This window comes from Balaenoptera physalus (genome assembly GCF_965194825.1).
Source record: "Balaenoptera physalus genome assembly, chromosome: 12".
Taxonomy (NCBI): Eukaryota; Metazoa; Chordata; class Mammalia; order Artiodactyla; family Balaenopteridae; genus Balaenoptera; species Balaenoptera physalus.
In genome coordinates, this window is record NC_138897.1 from 56,849,780 (window position 1) to 56,877,323 (window position 27,544).

The following is a 27,544-nucleotide window of genomic DNA, read 5'->3' on the forward strand; positions in this document are numbered from 1 at the left end:
TTGAAGTATATGAGGATAATCGGGCCTCCTACAGATAGGTAGTTGGAAAAAGGAGTAAATAAATGGTCTTTCCAGATCATTGTAGATATTCTTTAATACACCAATACTCAACAAGTCATAATTTCTTAAAGGCTGGTTGCAATGTGGAATCCAAAACTGTATCAATGAATTTTTTGTACTCTGTTACATTAAAATCTATTGGTCCTTCTTGAACTTTGAATGAACCTCTTATCCACTGTATTAGTTATCTATTGCTCCAATACAAATTACCCACAAAACTTAATGGCTTAAGACCACAAACATTTATTATTTTTTAAAAAAATATTTATTTATTTTGGCTGTGCTGGGTCTTAGCTGTGGCATGTGGGATCTAGTTCCCTGGCCAGGGATCGAACCCGGGCCCCCTGCATTGGGAGTGCAGTCGTAGCCACTGGACCACCAGGGAAGTTCCCACAAACATTTATTTTTTAACAGTTTCTGTGAATCAGAATTTGGGCATGCTTCCCTGGGTAGCTCTGACTCAGGGACCCACCTGAGTTGCAGTTATGATGCTGGCCTGGGCTGCTGTCACGTGAAGGTCTGACTGAAGACACAAAGGGTCTGGAGTTGCTCTGCAACTAATCTAAAGCTACCATCATGTTGTCTATATTCTTCTAGCTTACGGGGGGGTGGGGGTAGCGGAGACAGCTAAAGTCCAAAATCCTACCTGTTGTATTTCCCTATTTTAATAACCCTGCTTAATAGTTTTTTAGAAATTCATGCAAGCTCAAATGGTAACAACATAATTTTAATAATTCTGTATGTGCAATATACTGTCTTACCATATACCATCTTCTCCCTTTAAAAATTTTCCCAAATATCTTGGATATTTTTCACCGTAGCCAAATTCTTAAATTAGCTGAAGGAGTAGGATGCCCTCTCCAAATTCCACCCTCCAAAAAAACTATATCTACCTTGGGTTTTGTATTAGTCTGCTTGGGCTACCGTAACAAAATACTACAGACTGCGTGGCTTAAAAAACAGAAATTAATTTTCTCACAGTTCTGGAGGATAGAAGTCCAAGATCAAAGTGCAGGGCTGATGTCTGGTGAGGCCTCTCTTTGGGGTGCAGACAGCTGCCTTCTCCCTGTATCCTCACATGGCCTTTCCTCTGTGTTTGCGTGAAGGGAGATCTCTGGTGTCGCTTCCTCTTTTATAAATAAGGACACCAGTCCTGTTGGATAAGGGCCTCTATGACTTCACTTAACATTTATACCTTCTTAAAGGCTCCATTTCTAAATACAGTTGTCATAATAGGGGTTAAGGCTTCATATGGATTTAGGGGAGAAAACATTTGCGGGAAAAGGCTTCAATTACTCTGTCCAATATTTGTTTTATCCTTTTCCGAATATAACTCAACTTCAAAAAGATGAAATAGGAAATGAGTAGTTCTGTTTTTGTTACTTAATAATAATATATTAAAACTTCAAGCAATGGACTCATGTGTTTCTTCTTAAGATTTAACTTTTCAAACCCTTTTTGCTATTTCCCACATTTTTCATAAATTTTGGCTCATCATTTGGCACTTTACCCAGATACTGTTCTTATGGTTTTGCATCAAGCATTCTATTCGATTATGTGTTCTTTCCCTGCCAGAAGGCATTAAAGAGAGAAAAACAGTTTAGCGCTATAAGTTGTAGCTCACTCATTTATTCTGAAATGAATACCCCACCTTCCCCCTCCATCTGCTTTGTTCTTATCTTTCTACTACATTTGGTCTTAACTCCTCAAAAAGCTATCTATGTTTGGGGAAAAGCTGGAAAGCTTAGGACAGCAAAAGTAAGGCTGCTCCCAAATGTAACCGTTTTATATTTATGCATTGGGAAACAAATATGAAATCAAAGAATAAAAACAAGAGGCTTTGAAATAAACTGATATGCCTCCAACTATAAACTCTGAGAACTCAGGGACTTCCCTGGTGGCGCAGTGGTTAAGAATCCGCCTGCCAATGCAGGGGATGCGGTTTTGAGCCCTGGTAGGGGAAGATCCCACATGCCGCAGAGCAACTAAGCCCGTGTGCCACAACTACTGAACCTGTGAGCCACAACTACTGAGCCCACGTGCCACAACTATTGAAGCCTGCACACCTAGAGCCCATGCTCCACAACAAGAGAAGCCACAGCAATGAGAAGCCCGCACACAGTAATGAAGAGTAGCCCCCACTCGCCCCAACTAGAGAAAGCCCATGTGCAGCAACGAAGACCCAACGCAGCCAAAAATAAATAAATAAATTTAAAAATAAACAAACTTTGAGAACTTATAATCATGCTTAAAATATATATCTTCAAAAATAGAAGTACTGAGGTTTGAAAATACAATCAGATGAGCTTTTCCCTAGCAATTTCTAAAGTGTTGGAAACTGCTCAGAAGTTTTCAAAAGGTGCAGACAACAATCTCTTCTGATGCCCAGGGCCTAAATGAGCAACAACAGAAAATGTACTGCCTCTACCATATCTCGGGGCCTCCATCTCCTTCATCTTCCTTAGGGGTTTACCATGATCATCACTTCACCATCAGCTACCTCGTTTTATCTCACTTTCTGTTCAAAGATTTTTTTTTTTAAAGAGAATATAACATTTGCTGAGGGAAAAAAATTGGCAGGGGTGTATGCCCCACTACATGCAATGGTTTTTGGAATGCAAGGGACCTTTACTTTAGCATTTCTGAATTTCTATAATATCTAAATTTAAATGAGCATGCACGGGCTTCCCTGGTGGCACAGTGGATAAGAATCTGCCTGCCAATGCAGGGGACACGGGTTCGATCCCTGGTCTGGGAAGATCCCACATGCCGTGGAGCAACTAAGCCCGTGTGCCACAACTACTGAGCCTGCGTTCTAGAGCCCGCGAGCCACAACTACTGAAGCCCATGCGCCTAGAGCCCGTGCTCCGCAACAAGTGAAGCCACCCCAATGAGAAGCCCGCGCACCACAACAGAGTAGCCCCCGCTCACCACAACTAGAGAAAGCCCACGTGCAGCAACGAAGACCCAACACAGCCAAAAAATAAATAAATAAAATTAAAAAATAAAAAATAAATAAATGAGCATGCACGTCTTACTTTTGTAAACAGAAAAGCTGATTTTTTTTTTTATAAAGTATGTGGCTATTTTTAAAATGGCAACAACAACTACACTTCCATGATTATTAACCACAGTCCTGAGCCTGCTCAAACTTTTCTCTAGTCAAATTTTTATTTATTTATTTATTTATGGCTGTGTTGGGTCTTCGTTTCTGTGCGAGGGCTTTCTCTAGTTGCGGCAAGCCGAGGCCACTCTTCATTGCGGTGCGCGGGCCTCTCACTATCGCGGCCTCTCTTGTTGCAGAGCACAGGCTCCAGACGCGCCGGCTCAGTAATCGTGGCTCACGGGCCCAGTTGCTCCACAGCACGTGGGATCTTCCCAGACCAGGGCTCGAACCCGTGTCCCCTGCATTGGCAGGCAGATTCTCAACCACTGCGCCACCAGGGAAGCCCCTGATTTTTTTTTTAAATAAAAAAGAAACTGGCAAAAAATTATCTTGTTGAAATAAAAATTCTCTACACATAATCTTCCTTATTTTGATAATTTATCTTATAGATATTCATATATCCACTTCCATTAAAGTGAAGCAAAATATGCTTAATTCCATTTTTTTCCCCATCTGTATTTGACTATTTAGCAAATCAATATTTTCCACTTTCTTTTTCCACTGTGTGAAAAATTTACTCTCTGATCTATATGAGAGGAAAAACCTATTTGTAATGTGAAGCAGGTCATTTAAAAGTGAAATCTAAAGATGGGAAATTGAGAGGGAAAAAAACTGCTGAAAATAGCACTGTTTAACTTAAACAGAAGGGGTAACTTGGTGCCAGGACATAAGTTAATACTTCCAAGGAACAGGAAGAATCCACACAAAAAACCAATTCTAAAATGATCTCTTCATTTTTAATTTCTTAAAAAGCATGTTCACAGCACACTCCAAGAATGCCACACAGTAACAGTTTGCTGCTATTGTCAGAGTATGTCAGAAAACAAAACAAAACAAAATTTAATGGTTAATTGTTTTTAAAATTAGTTCTTTGCAACTTCTGTAAAGCCAATAATCACCAGTCATCTAAATATTTCTTTCATAGTGGTAAACATTTCAGAAATGTAATGAGTAGCCCAAATCACACTTCTCTGAAATGCAATTAAAAGTTATACAACAGAAACAAAAATATTTTTCTAGAAAGAATGTATTTGGCATTCTAAAATAATTTTAATGGAGAAGCTTTCAAGTGTAAATAATGTTCAGATTTTTACTTTCTATTACCAGACAGAAAGTTTAGGTCTTTAGTGATTCCAATCTGATTCCAACAATAGGAGGAATGATTCTGTTGCTGTGAATGAGCTTCAATCCTAACAAAGCCAATGTACATTGGCTGCATTAAGAAGTGGAGTCCAGCCAGTACTAAACATTATTAAAAGTGAGGCCAGATAGTTCAAATTAGTTGGTTAATTTGGTACCCAACTTGTTTTATACATACTTTTCATCATTTGATTATTTCATCATTTGATGATATAATGTTTCTAATTAGCTTGCTATATTTCTCTCAAAATCAATTAGTAAGTATATAGTTTGAGTGAAACGTAAACTGAACTCTGTTTCACTGACTTCATTACAATATGTCAAACATGGTTAAAGATTCCGTTCTGTCCTTCTAGATAATTTATATTTTCATTATAAATGCAGAGCGGCTGCACCGTGAGTTACATCCTAACCATTTCACCTAAATGTAGAAAAGCTGAAAGTTAAATTTAAAAAATTTGGATAGTTGAAAAGTACTTATATATTTATCTCTTTCAGAAACCGATGATGCCTTTCCTTGCACATGAGTGTGGAAAAGAAGAATTCAGTTCATAATTCAAGATGTACCAAAAAAAAGTACTTTGCTTATGTCTATTTCTGTCAGCCATTCTGAAACCAAATTTCCATTTATATCAGCTACTAAAGAGAAGAAATTTTCCTTTAGAATCATGGTCACAGTCTGGAAAAAGAATTGAGAAGGGCTAATTTTAGGCAAATAAAATATTTGAGGAAAGACGCAACACAAAACAGGGAGGTGAAAAAAGCAAGTAAGTTGTAATAAAAGCCTCCCTTGTAAACACATCTGTCCCTTCCTCCCATATTCGGAAATGTTAAAAATTCTCATCAAAACATTTTATGCCACAAATCCTTAAAATCAGGTTGATTTCAGCTAGATTACCTGTAGCTGTTAAGAATTATATTATCCTATTCATATCATGAGAGGTAGTTGACATTTTACTCTCAATGCCAAGCTAAAAATTCCACATACCTGGCATTTGGGTTACAAGGGAAAAAAAGCACAGAAGCACCATTGTACACTCCTCATGTTTTGGTATTTCAAGTCACCCATAACTTCATTTGCCATTGGCAGCTGACAATCACCACTGTGTTAACACTGAAAGCAGTGGATATTAGTGCTATTCATCGTATAGGACTGGTGGACCTCCATCATCTTTCAAAAATGAAGCAGCTTTCCTTCCATTCTTCTGAACATGATCTTCATTCATTTTCTCCAAAGCTTCTATCTATAAAATTAATATATTAAATCCATTTGTCAAAATCCTACTTCATAGCCATCATGCTTGAGATTGAACCAGTATTTTTACTCTCTTAGAACTAGGTCATTCCTAACGACACTGGCCTTGAATTAGAATTACAGTGTGTGACACATATTACAGTGGGTCACATACATGTATGTTTTTACTTGATTACATTACCAGGGTTGATGTTCAGTGTCTTTATCAAGCTAGCAATTGGCATCAGATATGTTTTACTATATAACCTATACAGCTTTCAGGGAACAAGAAAAAGGAAATTCCAAAGTTGATTCAACAGCAGTAACACCCAGTAACTGTACAGAGCAACTGTACTGAACTAAAGGCTGGATTTAACCATCTTCCTGTTACTTCGCTTCTGGCCTTAGACTCCAGCACAGCTTGGCCAAATTCAAGTCAATATGGGGATTTCTGGAACAGACTCCATAATCATTCTCTGCTTTGGCAGGTTGCTGGGAATAATTAGCTGCTGTTTCACTTTTCAGTTTCTGTTCAATTTTAAAAGACCTTCCCTGGAGGATTTTCTTTTTTTTTTTTTTGTATTGTTCTGTAGATCCATATTGTAATGACTGGGTATTTCCAAGGATGGCCACTGCTGAATCTCTGTATTCAGTTAAAGGCAGGCAGGGACCAAGTGTTACTGCTTTTTGTGTCACCCGGAGTGTTCACCGGTCAGGGAAAAAGGCATATACTGGAAATGTGTTATTTGTCCATCTCAACCAAACTATGAACTCCTTGAAGAAGTGTTTTGCTGTTATGTTTATCCTAGGGTTTAAGCCTGGAAAAGAAGGATCAAAAACAATATCTCAAGAAAGGAAAAATCTCTAATTAATTTTGTTTTTGAGGGGATGAGAGGATAAACTTAGCTCTGGGTTTCATTATCTCCTCTATCCAGGTCCCCACTATCAGCAAGGTGAAAAACAGCCTTATAACACTTACCTCAGCTAAGAAATCAGCTTCATTATCTGCTGAGATGTTTAAGCCTGAAACGGCATTGAAGAGTTCTCGTTCACTAAGGGCTTCCTTTACGCCTCCTTTCTGGAAAAACTAGTAAAGAAGTATAAGAAAGTCAGTAGATTTATTAGCAAGGTTCTCCTAGAAACAAAAAAAAAAAACAGGGAATAGTGTACTTGTAAAACACCAGTGAATTCCTTCCATAATTTTTAAGCTACAGGTGTTTCCAATTCAAGTATAACTACACTCAGGTTCTCCTTGCTTACTGTTCTCTCACACATCCGGGCTGTTTTCTAGATTTAGTAAGTTTGTCATATTGCACCTTCTATAGCTATGTGTGAGTGGTATATATAAAATTGCTTGGCATTGCTTTGAATGAGTAGACTCAAAATAATCACTAAATCCCATGAATTAAAATTTTCCAGTAGGCTCAGAAAGTATTTCCAAAATAAAGTTGTTGTGTCATATTTAGAAAGATCACCTCTATCTGAATCTGTTGCTGACAATTCACTTCCTTTAGAAATAGCAAACAAATGCTTCCCAACTCTGTGATTACTGAGTTTTACCTTCCCTCGTCTGTTCACTCTGCCTCAGAGAAAGAGTGGTCAGACTATACCACTAGGAAAACTATTCTTTTAAGTATAGTAACAACGGCAGTAAGCATGCAGGCTTGCTTCAGGCCAGCTTCCCTTAAAGCACTGTGCATGTATTAAATGTCTACTTGACTGCTTAAATATTTAGAACCAAAATAAAAACTTACTCTCTTGGAAAATTTAATTCAGTGGCCCAAATGTGAGGCATGCAATCAAATTCTTGCAAAAAATGAAATCTGACAAATCAATCTTTGTCTCTTTACCTTGAAAGCAACCAGTAACTAAAGTAAACCCTTCCTTTAATTTCTAAAAATACAGTCATCTTACTTGTCTTAGGAGTGAGAAAAATGTTTGAATATGTTATAGCCCATAAAAAAGACAGTTAGTTTACATGCCTACCTGTGAGACATTCCTACAGTCACGGAACAAGAACTCCAGGCCATGAGGATGGGTTGGTTCTACAGACTGACTGACGTCGATCAACCAGACCTATTTAAATATAGAGCACACAGTGATTTCTGTATCTTCAGTAATTTACATCAAGTCACTTAACCTGAACATTAACAAAATGCTCCTCACCTTCCCAGCATGCCACAGCATGTTGTACTCACTGAGGTCGGCATGTACGAGCTTACATTCATTATATAACTGCTGCATCAACTGTAAGGAGGCAAGGCAGACATTTAGAAAATGAAGGAACAATTCTAATTTACCTACACAACTAAAATGTCTAGGTCACCCAATATTTTCCATAAAGAGCAAAACTAGGGTAAAGAACTTATTTCTTCTTTGTACAGTCTAGGACTGGTTTTTGGGGGTTTTTTTTCTACCCTGAAGGAGGGTGAGAGCACAGTGAGACAATGGAAGGGAAGAGTGCGTGACACTCTACTTCCCTATCCATGTGACAGCAATGAGAACAGGAGACCAAAGGGTAGTCCTGGATTCCCACATACGTAAGACAGCTGTGGTCACTAACCAGGGGACCTAGGCTTAGCCTTCATAAAAGGGCAAACATCCCACTGAGAGCTCTATGGAGTGTATACAACTCCAAGGTAAAAAGTACTTCCTGCCAGACAGAGTGGGAAAGAAGTATTCTTCTTAATTAAGTGACATATATATTCATAATTGATGGTGACCCCTAGCCTCATAGTAGAAATCAGCATTAATGATTTGTTTCCCAGCTTTAATAGAATCAAATACGAAGGGCACATCACTACTTCATCTCTTCCCCAGCCACCCCACAGCCAAAAGAAACCAGAAAAGTAGGCTTAATTTTCTTTGAATGTTTTCCAACTGAAGGCAGAGAAAGTTGGATTATCTCTCTAACTGTATCTTAAAAAATTAATTTGGATAATACGTTCATATTCACATCAACTGCCACATGACATAAGAGTTCCATGCAGACACTGTGTTAAAAACATATGTTTTGGACTTCCCTGGTGGCGCAGCGGTTAAGAATCCGCCTGCCAATGCAGGGGACATGGGTTCGAGCCCTGGTCCAGGAAGATCCCACATGCTGTGGAGCAACTAAGCCTGTGCGCCACAACTACTAAGCCTGCGCTCTACAGCCCACGAGCCACAACTACTGAGCCCACATGCCACAACTACTGAAGCCCATGCACCTAGAGCCCATGCTCCACAACAAGAGAAGCCACCGCAATGAGAAGCCTGCACACCGCAACGAAGAGTAGCCCCTGCTGGCCGCAACTAGAGAAAGCCCGTGCTCAGCAACGAAGACTCAACGCAGCCAAAAATAAATAAATAATTTATTAAACAACAAAAAACCATGTTTCTTCACTATTCAATTAAGACAAAAAAAAAAAAGACAATACAGAGGAATAACAACAATATGAGGAGCATTTTCTTAGGCTTGAAGGACCCCAGATTGAATTTGGTTGCTGTCCCAAAGCATAAATAGCTTCCTCAAGACTCCTGACAAGTGCCTCCCAACTCTAACGCCAGCACAGATGGAGAAACCACTCCTTACTATCTTCTTTTCATCATCACTTACTTTTATTGACCAAATCTGCTTCCCTCTAATTTCCCAACAGGAAAGGTATTTCCTTCACTGTTTCAAGAAGGAATACAAACTAATGAGGCACTATATCTGCTAAACATAGTAACATCAAGTTTTATTTAATGAAGTTTTGTCAATAATAGCTTCTGGCTTCTATGTCATTAATGCTAACAACTGAGCCTTCACTTTCTCCACTATGATTTTCCTAAGACAACTCAAGACATACGCATGTTGATATAAAGACAACCGTTTAATATTAACATTCCTTCACAAACTTCAGTTTGTCCTCGTTATACCACCTTAAAATAGTACTATTTTAGGAATTTCTTTTTTAGTTTAGAGGAAATATTTTTTAAAGCTGGTGTGCGAATGGTCTGAAAGGCACAACTTACATGAAGAGTTTGATAGTAGGCTTCTTTCATTTCTTCACTGCTGAGCTTTACTTCTTTCAATTTAGGGGCTGGAACTTGATCATGGCCAATAAAAGACATAACCAGAATGTGTTTCTTTAGGAGCACAACTGTTGGACAAGGAATTCCAGCTCTCTGCATTCTATACAGAAAGAAATGGTTAAGAATGTAAAGATCAGAAGGAGAGGAAATTTCATTTATTCAACAAATATCTAACAAGGTCCTGCAATGAGGGGGCACTATGTTGTAATCTGGGGAATGTTGGAAGGCAAAGGCAGTAAGGACAGCCTCTGCCCTCACGGAGCCTGCGGCCTGGTGAAAACAACAGACAAGTGAGGAGATGATTACAGTGCAATGTGCTACATGCACTGGCAGAGGTGGGGGTAGGAGGCGTCAAGGAAGAAGCAGGCAAATAGGAAGTAGCCAGGTTCAAGCTGTGGGGAGACGCACAGAGGAGTCCAGGAGCACAGTCCACGCGGGGCTTGTGTATAAATCAACGCAGCTGGATCATGAGGAGGAGGAAGGGCAATGTGGGTTTAGGCTACAGAGACAGGCAGGCTCCACATCGCAAGATGACTTTGAACTTTACACCAAAGACTATGGGAGCCGCTGAAAAATCTTAAGAAAGGCAGTGATGAGACCTTAGTAATCCAGAAAAGAGATCGGAGGGCAGCAAGACCTCGTAGGAAATTATTCTAATTAGAAGTCCTACTAAGTAGAAGACTTGTGCAGCTAATAAATATAGATAATTAATTTTGAAAGCAAACATCTTTAGGCAAAGCAAACTAAAATTAAAAGCTTTCATGGTTCAGATGTGGGCAGGTTTGTATGTAAGGAAGATTATTAATTTCTTGGTTGACAAAACAAATTCCTTGACAAATTCTGCGTAGAGAATTGAGAAACAAATCTAATAAATTAAAGCAAAATGCAATTTGACTGGTAAAACCCTGCCCTCACCAAATGAACAAACATTAGATGGAATAAACATTTTCTGAAACAAAAAAGGAAATCATTATTTATAATATGCCTAACTGGAAACTGGAAAAGATAGCGTTTAGATATATGACAAAATATCTTCAGTTGAAAATGACTTAATTTCCCTCAAACTTTACTGAGGAAAGAAAAACAAAATGGATTTTTCATCCTACAAGTATGAATTCAGGTTATATACATGGAAATGTTTTCTTACAGAAACTCTCTTTAAGCACTAGAATTTTAAGGCCTTTCATACTTTCTATAAATTAATTTAAAAGAAAGTGTGGGTTTTTTGCCTGGCTGGTAGGCCTAATACAAACAGGTGATCACCCAAGATGACTTCTAGCACAATGATTTTCTTTACCTTGTGAGATTGTGCATTTCTTTTTCTGCCCACATGCGGATGATCTTACGTGGATTTAGTTTACTGAAGCGATCTTTAAACCTGAAATCATCTTTAATATATTTGTCACGATTCTTAAACTCATTAAGGGTTGTTTTAAATACCTTGATGGCACATTCTGTAGGTATAACTTTACTATCTTCCTTTTCATCCTCCATGCTAAGTGGAAGAAACAAACATTAAGTCAGTTCAAGTCGCCAGGTAACAAAACAATTTCAAAATAAAGATTTTATGACATGAAAGTGGATCTGCCTTCTCTGAGAATGTCAAGCCTTGGGTTGTTGTTTTTTAAGCCTTCAAGTTTGAGGTCTTAAGAAAACCCTAGGTTTTAGCTTTTTTAATAAAACACACTTTCAAATAAATTCTCAACAGTTTTCAACAACCCATAATATAATCTTCATTTAATGACTATGGAATTAAACTTGAGGAACAATGAAGACCTATACACTTTAAAGTAGGCTATGGTCTGCCTGGGATGGTTCAGAGGCAAAACTCGATGGAAGGGAGCAGAAGAGTCTAGAGGATGCTTAGGATGCTAATTCAACAGTCCCACAACAGCGAGCCACTGAGAGGGTCTGAATCATGGTGGTGGCAGTGCGAACAAAAGGGGGAAGGTGGAAGGAGAGACAAGATTTACCTTTGAACCTCTGAAGGGATGTTAATCTGGAAAAGAAAGGAACTATATCTAGAGCACAGAATCTGACTCAAACTCCCAATCCCCTCCTTCTGGTACCATATTTTCCCAGCAGACTCCTCCTCCTCCAGGTAGCCTCAGAAGGCTACAGTACATACTCTAACTGGTTCTAAGTAACGCCCTCTCTTCCTAAGAAGTGTGACTTAGCTCCATGGCTTTAGATATCATCTAAATACAGATAACTGCTACATTTCTATCCTTAGTCCTGACTTTCTCCAGAAATTCAGGCCCATTTATCTCATCCCTACTTGACTTCAGTTGGATGTTGAGAAGGCATCTCAAACTTATCATGTCCAAAACAGAATTCCTGATAACTGTACCCTAAACCTGCCTATCCCCAGTCTCTCACCTCAGTAAATGGCACCACCCAGCTGCTCTAGCCAAGAATCTATCCTCTCACACACCACATCCAATCCAACAGCACACCTTCAAAACACACCTCACCTTCGAAACCTTCATCAGAGGTTCCCCTGTCCTACTGATAAAAAGCAGTCAACCAGTCAATATGACACCACCCTATTTTATCTATTTGTGTAGTACATATCTGATAGTCCTGGAAGGGGGTTGAAGGGAGGGGTGGGGAGGAAGCACATTCTATGAGAGCAGGGACCTTCCTTGTACCATTCATTGCTGTAGCCCTAGCACCTAGGAGAGCCTGGAACACGGTAGCTGCACAAATACTTGGTGAATGAATGAACCAATTTTCAGGGAGACAGGCTAGAGATCCTTTACGAGGAAGAAATTCCCAATAATTTAAAGATGTTATAGACGTCTTTGGATTTCGAGATGGTAAGTCTCCTGTCACTGAAATAATTTAACCATAGGTAGATGAGGCCCTATGAAAAATACCACTTAGAAGATCCCTTATTTGGAAGGTCTCTAGGATAAAATCTAATTTGTAAGATTCATCTCATCATTCTCTTACTAAAAAAACTTCTGTGTTTCTCACTAAATTACACATCACTCTGCCTAGCTTTTAAGGTCCTCCTTACCAATTTCTGGTTTGCTTACACAATTTTACATCTTATTACTTCTACATATACACCTTCTAATTTCCTCACTGACAAATCTCATCGCCTAAATTTCAATCCTCCCATTTTCAGCACCCCTCCCCCACCCCACTTTTTTTTTTTTTTTTAAAGAATTAAACTTTACAGATAAAGCTGAAGTTCCCTTTGCTTATTTACCACTCCTGGTAGTTTCAGTCCCCATTCCAACTCTTTAGAGGCAATCACAATCATGAATAGTAGCCTTCTAGTCTTTTTAAAAATATACACACACATACGTAAGTTTCCACAAACATACATTTTTTAAAAACCATGTATGTTACATTCTGTATAACTAAAAATTTAAATAGATGGTATACTGTACATATTCTGCAACTAGCGTTTTGCACTCAGTACTGGGGGTGGGGAGGGTTGTCTTTTTTTTTTTTTTAACCTATTTTTAAAATCCAGGAGATCCAACTTCATCATGACCTCTTCCTTGAATGTGACCGGCAATGATCTTCTTCTGTTCTCTATTCCTATCCCGAGGTCTCACTTGTCTAACTAAGTACTCTATTATGTAATTATCTTTAATGGACCATAACGGTTCTTACTGTAATGTTCTCCTCTTGGCTATACCATAAGCTCTTTGACAGTAGAAAACATGTTATACACTTATTCCCTGAAAAATCTAGAACATGTTACTATTCAAATAACTGTTGATTACTTGGCCAACCTGAGAGTGACAGAACCCAGAAGAGCTTTGTGGCAGGCAGAACCTAAAATGGCCCCCAAGATCCCAGCCCCTGGTATACTACCCTGTATAAGCCCCTCCCTCTGAGTGTGGGAGGGATAGCCACTCCCTTGAATAGCTTATATTATATGGCAAAGGTGATGGTATAGTCGTGCCCAGGATTACATTCTACTGTCTAATACTCAGTCTCAGTGAACTGAAGGGAGAGAGTCTCCCGCTGGTTTTGAAGAAGTAACCTGCTATATGAAAGGGCTACATGACCGGGGCCTCTAGGAGCTGAGCGCAGCCCCTGGCTGACAGCCAACCAGAAAGTGGAGACCTCTGTCCTACAGCTGCAGGGCACTGAACTGTGCCAAGGGAAGAGGAACCCATGTCCAAAAAGGAATGCAGCCCAGCTGACACGCAGATTGCAGCCCCGGGAGAGCCTGAGCAGAGAACCCAGCTAAGCCCTGCCTGCCCGAACTTCTGATCAACAGGAACCATGAGATAATAAACAGGTGTTGTTTTAAGTTGCTAAATCTGTGGTAATTTGTTACGTAGCAGAGAAAACTAACATACACTTTAAAAAATATTTACTCTCAGTTGTTGAAAACCGAATGCTCTCCAGCTTTGCTAATTTACAAATGCCAAAGTACAGATCACAATACCAATTCCACCAGAAGGAAAGGGAGCTCATTCATTATATCAAAGTATCATTAAGTAAAACAGAAAATGTACAAAGGCTAAATAAACAAGGCAATTGACAAGAAAAAGAAACTTAAGTGGCCAATACACTCAAAAAAAAAAAAACCTTAACCATAATTAAATAAATGCACACCAAAATATTAAAAATGTACTTTTCATCTTTCACACTGACAAAAAAAGTATTGTTTGATAAGACTAGGCACTGATGAGGATGAGGAAAACAGGCTCACACAGCTGGTGGTAGCATAAACTGGTTAACTTTCTCATCGGGCAATCTGGCAATACCTACTGACATTCAGAATGTTCGCAACCTGAGGATTTGACAAGCTCGTAGAGAAAATTGCATCTGCCCTACCATTAAAATGTACACACAAATTTGAGATTTCTGGTCTTTGGTGTGACATACAAGAAAAAAAGTTTTCTTTAATTTTTAATAAATAAATCAAGAAACATTGCTTGCTACAATAGCCTGCTCAGAGGCCCAAACAGTGAGCAAAATCTGGTACTCTCCATTCAATAAGACCTTCCACTGTTTAACAGAAAGGGGAAAAAAATGCATATAGTCTTTGCCCCAGAAATTTCAAATGTTAGGAATGTAGCTTAAGGATTTATTTGCAAAAGCATACCAAAGTATATGTACAAAGATATTTCTATATATTCCAAAGTGGAATGTTCTACTATAAAACTGATATGATATAAACCAGTAATATAAAAGGATATAAGATATATTAACTGAAAAATGAAGATGCTGAATGCAGAATATAATCTCTTTTGTACAAACAAAATAAGAAATACATGCATAAAAATTTCTGGAAGGCTAGCCTAAAAACTATTAATAGTGGTTACCCTTAGAGGAAAAACCTGTGGGGCGACAGTTGGTAAGATGAAGGCTACCTTCATTTTAATCCTTTCTATACAGTTTAATTTCTACCATGAGTAATCTTTCATTTTAAAATAATCTGTGCAATTAAGTTACGTTTGCCTGGTCTCAGGGAACCCTCAATTGAAATTTGGAAAGAGAGCCACAGAGCTTAAAGCCAGAAAAAAATAAATGTTTACTAAAATTAATATATACCAGGTATTATAAAACATGATTTCATTTACCCCCAACAAAATCCTATGAGGTAAGGATCAGTTTTTAAATGACATTTAGTAAATTGCTCCAGAGCACGTTGCTTGAAAAATGTTGTGCCATTTTATCCTAAAATTCATTTTATCCCTTTCATTTCGGAACTTAGTATAATTCAATACATGATTATATGTATATGTCTCATTTAGAAAGGGAGACTAGTTAAATAATTAAGAAAACCAAAGGCAAGGACTTGACCAATAATTGTTTGAATCCCCTTAAGTATACAATAAATACCTTCTAAACCTAAAAAAACTGGAATAATCTGTAATCTATTTTAACATTTTGTTTATAAATAATGTTCAGGTAAAGGAATAGCTGAGCTAGTAAGCCCTGCTGAACTAGTAAGACTTCAAAGCTAAGTAACCAGATGACTTCATATTCCTGGCTTAAGCACGTTCTCTCAACAGGATCCACATTTAAAATTTTTTCTCTTCCTCATATCAGCCTTTACTCAACTAAGTCCTCATAACAAAAGTAAAGTGGGTAAGCTCTAAAATGGTATAAGATCTTCAAAGACATTTCTTTAAATAATGAAAGCATTATTAAAAGGGTAGGAATTGGTAACTGATCTAAGTATGGCCCTCCCAACCTGGTACCAAAGGGTCCCACAGTGGAAAGATGTGGGTTTTGAGTCAAACTCAGGTTCAGATTTTGCTATGCCACTTACAGCTGCCTGTATGTTATGGTATAATTACAATAATGTGAAAAATAATACATTCATAGAAAAAAGACTGGAGGAGTCTACACAAAATTATTAATGGTTATCTCTGGATGGCAGAATTGGGATGATTGTGGTTTTATTTTTTTTTTGGCTGCACCGCACAGCTTGCAGGATCTCAGTTCCCCGACCAGGGATTGAACCTGGGCCACAGCAGTGAAAGAGCTGAATCCTAACCACTAGACCACCAGGGAAGTCCCCTGGTTGTGTTTTTCTTTATACATCCCTATATTGCTGAGACTTCCTACAATAACACTTTAAAAATTACTGTCTGCCATGCAGAATGAACTTTGATTTTGTATAAATCCATTAATACCAAGGAGAAGGGGCTAAGCTTTTGTTGATATGATGGTATTGTATTTTGCTCATTTACCTCCCTCCATATGCATGAAAGACAACAGATTCCTTTCCTGTACTAATACAGCCAGTGATTGTCTCCAATATTCCACAGTTGACCATTTTATACATAAGTAAACGTGTCTTAGGATCAACTGCTTTTTCCTGCAAAAGATAAAGCACTGTAAGTGAAAATAACTGATAATCACAAAACATTTTCTGAGCCATTTCTAATATCTAACATTCAAAATATACACTTTTTTTTAACCTTTATCATTATTATTTTTTTTAATTTATTTATTATTTATTTTTTATATTTATTTTTGGCTGTGTTGGGTCTTCATTTCTGTGCGAGGGCTTCCTCCAGCCGCGGCAAGCGGGGGCCACTCTTCATCGCGGTGCGCGGGCCTCTCACTATCGCGGCCTCTCCTGTTGCGGAGCACAGGCTCCAGATGCGCAGGCTCAGTAGTTGTGGCTCACAGGTCCAGTTGCTCTGCGGCATGTGGGATCTTCCCAGACCAGGGCTCGAACCCATGTCCCCTGCATTGGCAGGCAGATTCTCAACCACTGCGCCACCAGGGAAGCCCCCTTTATTATTAATTTACCTAGGTGTATATACAACAGGCTCTTAAAAGAGTGCTGTCAAGATACAATTCATTTCTGTAACTCTAATGTCTTTGAAAGTGAGTATCTAAAAGAAGCATTAAAAATCAGACTCTAGCTTAGTCAAAATTTTATCTCCAAAGTTTAAATAGCTCTCCTAATGTACTTACCATTAGTTTGTTTTTCTAAAGGTTTAAAAATTATTCTCAAGATATTATACACTATCTTTGTTAAGGTAAAACATTATAGACTATTAAGTTATTATAAATATGTCATGACAGGAAACAACTTTTCATACGCAATGTAAACTATACAGTCTAAATTAATTATGACCACTGAAATGTTAGTTTTGAATAAGTGATTAATAACCACTACATGAAATCTGAAAAGTCAAATGGCAAAGCTACTTGGGTTTTATTTACATCTTTGATTTGAAAAGTCAATCTCATGAAAACAATATCAAACATGAAGTTTTATCTTGTTTTTTCCCCAAACATGAAGTTTTCTAATATGAATCTTTCCACTAAAAAAACAGAAACAAAAACGTTAAGAATACTTACTGCAGTAGAATGCTCCTTTTTCTCATGGAGGCGGGCACTTCGACGTTCTTCTGAGTAGGCATGTTGTTTTAAAGCATTGAAAACATGGTTTGATAGTTTTAAATCCATTCCAATTCCATCTCCTACCTGAAACCCAGGTGCAAACTGCCAAAAAGAAGAAGAAAAATTAGCATCTGAGTACTTTAAAATGGGGACAGTGAAAACAAAAAACAATGAGAAAATCAGTTTTACATGGACTGGGTTTTCTACTCAATAGACGATAATGCTATGAAAGCAGAACCCACAGGTATACAGAGGAAAAAGCAAAATAACTCACTGGTAAGCCCAACAGAAAGGGAAACAAGGCTTAAGAAACTGTATCCCAAAGGAAGAGAAGGTTTATTATATGCATAGAAAACATCCAAACACATCTAAAAACTAAGGTATTTTAGCATATGCTTTGAACATATGCTAAAATACCTTATGCTTTTACATCGGACAAAGGATACATTATATTTTGAAATCATACCAAATCTTACCAAAAAAAAAAAATTTTCATAGTCAATTATTTTTGAAGAGTGGGTTAAAGTCACAAGCTATGCCCACACCATGACAATTATGTCCAATATGTAAGCCGCTAGCTACATGTGGATATTTAAATTTAAATTGATTAAAATAAAATTAAAAATTCATTTCCTCAGTTGTACCACCCAAATTTCAAGTGCTCAATTGTTGAATATGGCTGCCATATTAGACAGCACTGACACAGAACATTTCTATTATCACAGAAGGTTCTACTGGACAGGGTTGTTCTAGAGTCAGATCTGGATTATTTCTAGAATGTTTACTTAACAAGTATTTGTGTTCTAAAGTCTAAATGTTTTATATTAACCACGATATTTATGAAGGAGGAAAAAAATGCCATTTTTCTTTTTCTCCTATTTTTTAAAAATTACATTTTGTTTCTGATTTTGCAGGGGTAATTCAGGCACAAGATAAAAAATTCAAAAATTATAACAGGGTATACAGTAGAAAGTATTTTTATCTCCCATTCTTATCCCCCAATCACCACTGTTATCTATTTCTCAGGTATTTTATGGAAAATAAGATGCTGAAAAATAAATGTTACTTTCAGAAGAAACATTTCTTAATTGTAGAATCAGTGTAAATCAAACTAGTTTTCTTAATATTGATGTAGGATTTTATTCTGAGGTACATTATATTCTCATTAGTGGCTCAGTTTCCACGGTGTTGCTATACTGTCATCTAAAATATCTTTAGAAAGGATGAAGGATATTTTTAGAAATTTAAAGATATTGTATTTAGAATGCTATGTTTTTAACTTATTCTAATAAAACTTTTGATTCAGAGTAATACTTCTGTAACTTACATTTTCCATTCTGGCTGTATTCTTTCTCCCACATACTACTTCATCATGTTTGGTGGTGATGTCTTTTCCTTTTCCAATAAAACCCTTTTTGGGAGTAGGAACTGGTTTTGCTAAAGGCGATTAAGACAAGCCAAGTATGTAAAAATAGCAAAGACTAAATTGCTGCATTCACTATTATCTGAAAAAGATATTTGAATCTAATAGTAAATTACCAAATGAGATTCAAAGACAAATATAAAATACTTAGTCTTCCTATATCCCCATTCTATGCCCCCAGAAAATAAAAGCACTGATACCTGGTCTGTAGGGATCATCACGAGTATCCTGCCAGTCAACCTCATCTTCAGAGCTATCACTGTCTTCATAAGGATGTACTTTTCGATAATTTTCAAAGGAAATGGAAACTTAAAAGGCAAAAATAGTTGGAGATTTATTTAGGGGCACATTACAAGCATTTTCTACCACCCAGTGGAGTTGACACAGTAAGGTCATAGTACCTTTGCTATCTCCATTGAATTTTTTTTCTTCACGCCTAAGCTGTGCATCATATTCTCTGTCAAATTCCATCTGTAGCATCTGAGCCAGCATTAGGTCGCTGGAAGTGTCAATGTTTTCTCCAGTAATAAATGGTCCTTCAGCAACGCTATTCAAAATAAGGCAATATAGACTAATATAATGTGCTGTGTAAAGAGACGCTACCAGTTATGGGTGAGATGTGCCTTTTCAGTGTTAACTGTATTGAAGAAACAATGGAAAAGAACTTTACCAAACCCTTCACCCTCTCCTGCCCAGCTGCCCTCTGACCAATAGCAGGCACCTGTGAAAGCACCAACTAGGATAAGGAGAGCTTCAAGAGAAAGCTAAAGGGCCTATAATAAAAACCAAACAGACCCAAAATTCATTCGTTCTGTGTTCTGATCAAAGGAGAGATAACATATATGTGAAAAGATAAACTACAAACATTTAGTCAAAACTGTACCCTACTTCATTATTTTTTGATCTATTTGATCATAGAGTTCAACTGTTGCAATGACTAAAACCCAGAGGAACAGAGTGGTTTGCCCAAGATAACACTGAAAACTAGTCACAAGATTAGGACCAAAACCCGTGTATCAGTGAACTCCCAATACAGTGCTCTTTCTACTGCACTGCTTTTCTAAATGTATTTCTGAATCATTTGTCATGACAATCACTAATCAAATCCTAAGACTGTTAGAACAAGCTGCTAGATAAAATAGAGTCTCTATGAATTTTACTTACGCAACTTCAGGAAAAGCAGCAGCTTCTTCTTCCAGCTGCAATTCTTTAGCCAACTGTTCACTCATTACATCAGACAAAGAACAAGATATTGTATTTTGAGGGGTAGCCCATGGACACTACAAAAAAAAAAGGGCAATTCAATTCATAATAATGAACTTAAAGTACTTTCCAAACTTGGAAATAAGGTTATCTTTTGAGAATTAGACTAGCTAAATCAACTCAAAAGGAATGCTTACCTTTTTGCAGAAATCATCTTAAAAGTAAAAATATATCCCAGCTCAAATTTAATCAAAGATAAACCTAAACTACGACAGCCAAAAGCACTCTCTAGCCTGCTTGGAGGGTATGTCCTTATAGGTGAGGGGAAGCACAGGCTACTCCAGCATCACCTACTAGCCAATGAGTTCATGTAATGCCCCTTGTTCTGATTCCATGCTCACCAAGCAACCTTCTGCTTATAATTTGGCTTCTGGGTAGATTCTCTTACAGGAACAGGCTATACCAACTACCACAATTCAAAGCCCACTTAGAAGTTACACTTCCTTCTAATTTAAGCAGTAAGTCTTCTACATGTAAAAAGTGTGCAGCAGCCCCTTTCAAGACACCTTGGAATATGCCAAAATAAAAACAGCAATAACAAACAATGAATCCTGTATTTCTGAACTTTGGAAGCTGAGAAGTAGATTCTTGAAACAATACTACCAGAGCAAAGTAATACTCCGTGAGACTCTTCTAGAGCGGCCAGCCACTCAGTCCTCCTCAATGGCATCACCATCTCAGCCCTCTTGAAATACGTACAAACCGTAGGTTTACTTCACAATTCCTGATTTTCGAGGGGGGCAGGCTTTACTTAGCAGCAGCAAATGATTCCATTTGATAGTCTAGTGATTAAGACCGTTAGTACTGAATAAGATGTCTAAGTATCTCTTGAACCTGCCCAGCTCTCTATCCCCTTTCCAAGGTATCATCCTCCCATCACTGGGCTACTATAAGAGCCTCCTAACTCATCTTTCTGCTTGCTTCCATTCTCCACACCACAGCGTAATGGTTTTTCTAAAATGCAGATCTGATTGGTTCAGTTCCTTACTTAAAGCTCTTTATTGTTTTAATGTTTCCCACTGCCTTTAGGATAAAATCCAAACTCATTCCTTAACTATTACTGAGAGTCTAATTTAGAATATAGCATATGATGGTAAGTGTTTTGGTCACAAAATTGTTTAACCAAGTTTAGCCAGTACAGGCCCTCTAGCTGGTCTAAGGGCCTGCTGGGGTGACTCCCGGGATAACTGGGCAACTTACCCTTGCTCAAGTTCCATAACGTTGAGGTTTAGGGATTCATTTGGTTCAAACTGTTAGGGTGAAGCACGTAAGGGTGATAAATGATCATTATATTTATGCCTAAGTGAATCAGAATCAAGTTTTACCTAGTCTCACCCTGAGACTGGTGAGATGCCCCCAGCCCCCAGCCCCCAGCTACACTAGCCTATTGCAGAACTGTTCTGGCCTTGTATAAGGCCAGGCCTGGAAACAACAGGGAGGTTTCCTCAAGGCGTGGTATGACTTTCCCTGACTCAGATCTTGTCAGCAACTGAGCACTCTCCGGGTGAGGATTTTGAGGTCTGTAATCTTGAAGCTCTCTGTAATCTGGAGAATATAGCTAATCTTTTGGCCACATGACTCTGCTGACTTGCTTCTGCATCTTCTGGGTAGAAGATAAAATGCTGCCTCTTAGCCTAGAAATGCTTGGTCTGATCAAAGTCCAGGTTCCAAAAGGCAAATAACTGTATTCTCTAGCTCAGAACTGTCAATCACATTTTGCAATGACTAACAGTAGCATAACAGGCACCACGGGGATATTCTCTATATTGGCTAAATACACCTAACTTACACAGATTAAGTCACACAGTGGAGTAGTTGCAATATCATCCCCATTTTATAGATTCAGAAACTGAGACACAGAAAAGTTTTTTAACCCAAGGTAACACTATTGATGGAAGTGCTGAGACTTGAACCAAGGCAGTAGGGCTTAAGAGGATGCACTCTCAGTGTTTTGCTATACTGCTTCCCTAAGCACCTTGTCCTGGGATGGGAGAAGCAAACTGCTGTACTGCCTGCAGTCTAAAATCCAAATCTCTCAGTAAGGAATGCCCTTCACAGCTTGACCTAATTTATCCTTCCAGTCTTGACTCTCACCTATCCTAGACTCTGGCAACACTAATTAAATGCTAAATATGGCATACTTTCACCCTCCCACACCTTTCACCCCTCACACATCCCCTTCTCTCTCAAAGGTTTTTCTTCCTTCTCTATTTCGCCCAATTAAGTGTCAGCTCTTCCTCAGGGTTATCTCAGTTTTATCAGACAAAATTAGACCCTTTCCTTTTATCTTCCCATATCAGTGTTAGATAGTTAAATACATCAGGCACAACACAGCAAGATCCCCTTGAAGGGCAAGGTCTTCTCATTCTCAGAGTCCAGTGTACAGCTTCAGACATAAAGAGGCATTCAAGTATTTACTGAACAAGATGTGCCAAAAGGAAACCTGGAGATATTTCATGGAACTGCCAGGCTGTGCCTAGGCGGTAGAGGTCTGGTGCCTTTCTACACCCGTCCTATTTTAAAGTCCTCCTCTCCACCTTGCAGTCAGCCACTTTGCCCACCCATTTCTTCTGTTTTGTTTTTGGCCGTGCCACTTGGCATGTGGGATCTTAGTTCCCCGACCTGGGATGGAACCCGTGCCCCCTGCAGTGGAAGTTCAGAGTCTTAACCACTGGACCGCCAGGGAAGTCCCTGCCCACCCACTTCTGATGCTTCTAGTCTCTTGCCAGCAGTCAATCAATTCTAAGGTGTTAAACATCAGCGGAAAATCTCTCAGAGAGGCAAAAATGAGAGGCAGTAACTGTGTTATTTTGTGGCAGAGATTTACCTACCCCCAAGATAGACTGAATCAGAAAGGGAAACATGCAGAGACCAAGAGGGCACCAAGACACCCTGACTGCCCACTCCTACTGACCTTGCTCCTCGGAGCCTCAGACTCCAGAGCTGTACTTCCCTGCACCTCTGCTGACCAGCTCAGCTGGGCAACCTCACACTGAGACAATTTCCTTGGGTGGGATAAATAAGTAAAGACTTCCGAAAGTGTGCCAGCTGCTATACTTTGAAATCACATCCAAACTCTTCAAACCAATAGCCAAAATCCCTCCATAAAATGTTCTGGGCTGTGAGGGAGAGCTGCCGGGCAGGGACAGTCCTCCACAGGCACAAGCGGTTCACCACCCTGAGTGGGGCTTAGAAAAGGCACTGGGGGCTCCTCCTACGAATGGGCACCAGGGGGTGTATGGAGGGGAATCCTGTGTTGTCATCTTGCAACTCTTCAGCAAGTCAAACACTCCTTGTGAACAGAGAAGCTCTGTCAAATGTTTAAATAATAATAAATCTAAGGAGATAAGAGTAAAAGGCCCTTCATCATCTTGCTCTATCCTAGCGATCCAACGTCCTTTCCCACTGCTTCCTTCACCAACATTAACTTCCCACTGCATCAAGATCTGATGGGAAACTCCACACAATCCTTTCCAGTTAGTTATTCTGCTTTAAATGACGTCTATCAAGCCCATCACTAGCTCCCTGATTCCGGTTCGCTGAAGACCCCTCACCCACCCTGTTTTCCTCTCCTCTGGGAAACTGCCACCACTAAACTCAGCAACTTGGGGTCATCACAACTACCATTCTCCCACATCTGGCTGGCTGCAGATTAGTGGGAAATCATTCCCCCTTCCTTCTACTCCTAAAGATGCATCCCCAGCTGCCCGTCCCACTTTTTTTTTTAAAGTTTTACTGCACACAACTATGGGGAAAGAATCAAGTAAACCGAAAAAAAAGGGCAAACATGAAGGAGGCACATAATAAAAAAAATTCAGTGCTCAACTTGAAGCAAGTCAACAGAACCGCAACCCCACAGGAAGGTCCCTTTTCTGCTCATGCATGCAGGTAGAAGACATAATCTAGGCAAAATATTTAAGTGGGTAATTTTACTTCTCAAAACAAGGATCTCTGCAAAACGTGATCTGGGTCTGTACAACAACACTAATCTTTTTTTTTTTTTTTTTTTAACTTTCAATTTTAGAGTATTTTTAGATCTACAGAAAAATCACAAAGATTGTGCCGAGAGTCCCCAGATACCCCATACCCAGCTTCCCCGTATTAATACTGTACATTTGTCACAATTAATGAACCAAATCATTATTATTAACTGAAGTCCATACTTCATTCAGATTTCCTTAGTTTTCCCCTAACGTCCCTCTTCTATTCCAGGATACCTTATAACATTTAGCTCTCATGTCTCCTTAGGCTCCTCTTGGCTGTGAGTTTCTCAGACTTTGTTTTTGGCGACCTTGACAGTTTTGAGGAGTACCACTAATCCATTTGTTACAGCTCTTTCCAACAGAGCTACACACTTCCTCACTTTTGCCTACAGTTTGTCAATTCTCCCTTCTTGGAGTAGTCCCTAAAATTCTTTGTTCATAACAGCAGTTTGGGATTTTGTAACTGGGGACCCCAAGTCCCTTTCCGGGTGTCTAAGAGGTCAAAATTATTCTCATAATAGTTCTAAGATAGTTTTTGTCTTTTCCATTCTCATTCTCTCAAGAGTGTGGAGTGAAGTTTTCCAGAGTCTGTATCAGATATGATGGCAGCACGCTGGTGGCTACTAGAATGTGTGCATGTGTATTCTTATGTTTTCCAAAATTTTCAAAGGTTTACTACCTTTGAGGTAGTACTACCTTTGAGGTTTACTACCTTTGAGGATATAAATGTGCATTTTAAACTATTATATATAGGATGGATAAACAAGGTCCTACTGTATAGCACAGGGAATTATATTCAATATCCTGTGATAAACCATAAAGGAAAACAATATAAAAAAGAATGTATGTATATGTGTAACTAAGTCACTTTGCTGTACAGCAGAAATTAAACACAACATTGTAAATCAACTATAGTTCAATACATTTTTTAAATGTGCATTTTTAGAGATTAACTCAGTTTGTTCTTAGTGTGTCTACCGTGCTCTTATTACCCATCTTCAATTATGCCTGCTATAATCTACATATTTGTTAGGATACACTTTCTTCATATACTTCAACTAACACATATTGCAACAGATTGAAGAAAAAAGGAGCTATGAGAATCCAGCTGTCTTCTATTAAGTCAGACATTAAAGAGATTTGCAAAAATACAAAACAATACTACTCTTCACTAATTTTTTGTTTTGGAAAATAGTTTTTTTTTAAATATAAAAATGTTATTTATATTAACATAATCACTTAATAAACATTTTTTTCAATATCTCAGTTTTAATTTCTGATATGACAAATATCAATAGATATAACCAATATAAACAAAAATTCTTGGAGTCCTCAATGTTTTTTAAGAGTGTAAAGAAGTCCTAATGGAAAAGTTTTGAGAACTGCCAGCCTTTAATATTCTTTCCATTTTCCAAGACTTTCCTCAAACCTCTACCTCCTCCACAAAGGCTTCTATAATCACTTCAGTCTTTCAAGAGGTTAGATAAGAAAATGATTAAGTAATACTTGTAGCATCTTTCTATTTGTTTTGCCTATAAAAATGCTGTCTTCTCAACAGAACACCAATAAACCCCAAGATGATTTTTTTGTTGAAAAATGAAGATGAAATTTTATAGTTCTGATGATGTACACTTAAATGAAAATATGACTGATATCAAATATTTTATTACTGAATTAGTTTTGTAAGTTTGTTCTGAGGTTAGGTATTCTAAGCAACGTTTGTTTCATCTGACATTTTTACAAGCTTTATAGATGCTTACCTAGAGGAATTTAACATGTAAAGTGTATATTTATTAGTATCTCTCTACTGCTTTCATCCTTTTATGTCTACTGATCTTGGCCTTGTAAACAAAGTCTTGACAGAAAAAATACGCAAAGTAACACATAGATGTAACCACATTTGCCAATAGACTATTTTAGATTCTCTCTACGGTTGTATGAGAACTTCTATAAAAATTTCCTTTACCTAAAAGCTACTTATTTCCCCTACTTTCTGTTAAGACCTAGTCTGAAGATCTAATAAGATTCATGAGTGACCCTTTAAATGGAACAAATGTTCTGTGTTAGCATGTAAAAAAGTGCATGAAATGGGTAAAGGTGGTCAAAAGGTAGAAACTTCCAGCTGCAAAATAAATAAGGCATGAGACGTCATGTACAGCATGGTGACTATAGTTAATAATCCTGTACTATATATTTTAAAGTTGCTAAGAGAGTAAACCTTAAAAGTTCTCATCACAAGAAAAAAAACTGTAATCCTGTATGTTAACTAGACTTATTGTGGTGAGCATTTTGCAACATATACACATATCGAATCATTATGCTGTACACCTTAAATATGTTGTTATATATCCATTAAACCAAAAAAGAACCATTATGAAGTTAAAAAAGTTAGATTCCTTCACAACCTTAATTTGAGGAACACAAAATCCCAATTGACCCACTTTTGCTTTCAAGTAAACCCTCCATAAAGTGGCAAAAGAATCTTTTCATCCTTCTAATTAAAGTATCATGAAAAGCAGCAGCCTGAAACCAGAAACCAAATGTGAAATAAACATTTTAGTTGGCCATTACAGGGAAAAGCTTAAACGTTAAAACCCAGGCAAATGAGAATTTCATAACCGTCTTAACAGTATGTAAACACATGAGAATTAGCCTGGAGCCGAGGGAGGGTGCGCCTGGATTTATCTTTTACTACTTCAAAAACAAGAAACTGCCCAAGTAGGATAACCACGCTTGCCAAGTTAAGGAAACAGCTCCCTAAACCACCTTTCTGTCGGTCATGTGGCCGGTGAAAAACAAGTTCGTGCTTGTTTTCCATCAAACGTCAGCGCCTTTACGCGAGTCCTGCCCAAACATATGTCACGGAGGTTCAGAAATCAAGATGTAGAACTAGACGGAGACTCCAAACCTCCCAGGGCGGACTTTGGTAGCCTGTGCCCCTTCCCTGCCTCTCCCACCCCGAGCCCTGCAGCCCCGCCGCCCGTCCCCCGTTCCGAGGTGGTCAGGGTCCCGCCCAGAACTTCCCGAATCGCCTGCGGAGCCGCTTCGGCGCCTGCCACCCTCTCCGGGCCCTCCGAGAGGACCAGCCCAGGCGACTGTGGCAGGTACGTCAGTCCCGACCGCCACTCACTTTGCTGGGTCCCCAGGCCGCTGCCGGCCCGGGCTCAGGGGATGCCACTCCGACCAGATCCATGTGGGGGAAGAAGTCAGCGACGAGAACAGAGCAGAGAGGTGGCAGGACCGGGAAGCAGCCTCCGCCGAGGAGATAGGCAGCGGGGTAGGGGCGACGAGGTGCTGGTGCCGGAGCTGAGATGACAGATGGCGGCTGCAGCGGCGGCTGCAGCAGCCGCGTCCGGAACTAGACCTCTTCTCTT

General features: G+C 38.8%; 2 protein-coding genes across 4 annotated transcripts in view; one reads left to right on the forward strand and one right to left on the reverse strand.

The window, feature by feature from the left end:
- Nucleotides 1-75: 75 nt before the first annotated feature.
- On the reverse strand, nt 76-27,525 carry RIOK3 (RIO kinase 3). 3 transcript variants are annotated; one of them, XR_014252085.1, is made up of 14 exons: nt 27,301-27,522; nt 20,089-20,204; nt 19,326-19,471; nt 19,125-19,232; nt 18,829-18,938; nt 17,460-17,603; nt 16,334-16,461; nt 10,954-11,151; nt 9,597-9,756; nt 7,767-7,847; nt 7,587-7,676; nt 6,580-6,687; nt 5,355-5,610; nt 76-1,213 (listed from the first exon to the last, which is right to left on the reverse strand). XR_014252085.1 is itself a non-coding variant. In XM_082418712.1 (13 exons), exons 1-13 carry the CDS (start codon nt 27,361-27,363, stop codon nt 5,503-5,505), a joined length of 1,560 nt encoding a protein of 519 aa, XP_082274838.1. In that variant the 5' UTR covers nt 27,364-27,525; the 3' UTR covers nt 3,942-5,502. The 3 variants fall into 3 exon arrangements, 1 of the variants encoding a protein (XP_082274838.1); XR_014252086.1 differs by lacking the exon at nt 76-1,213 and adding an exon at nt 3,942-5,045; XM_082418712.1 differs by lacking the exon at nt 76-1,213 and having other exon boundaries at nt 3,942-5,610; nt 27,301-27,525.
- TMEM241 (transmembrane protein 241) overlaps nt 26,954-27,544 on the forward strand; it is a 113,460-nt gene continuing 112,869 nt past the window's right edge. The window contains exon 1 of the mRNA XM_082418731.1: nt 26,954-27,274. Within this exon, the coding sequence (XP_082274857.1) occupies nt 27,027-27,274 (248 nt within the window). The 5' untranslated portion in view covers nt 26,954-27,026. The remainder of the gene's footprint in view (nt 27,275-27,544) is intronic.

Excerpts from the sequence above, each read along its gene's own strand:
- RIOK3 (XM_082418712.1), bottom strand. The coding sequence starts at position 27,363 with ATGGATCTGGTCGGAGTGGCATCCCCTGAGCCCGGGCCGGCAGCGGCC. Across the intron at positions 16,462-17,459 it reads AAAAGGAGCATTCTACTGCA|GAAAAAGCAGTTGATCCTAA; the intron begins GTAAGTATTCTT and ends TATCTTTTGCAG. Across the intron at positions 11,152-16,333 it reads TTTCATGCATATGGAGGGAG|CATGGAGGATGAAAAGGAAG; the intron begins GTAAATGAGCAA and ends TCTTCCACTTAG.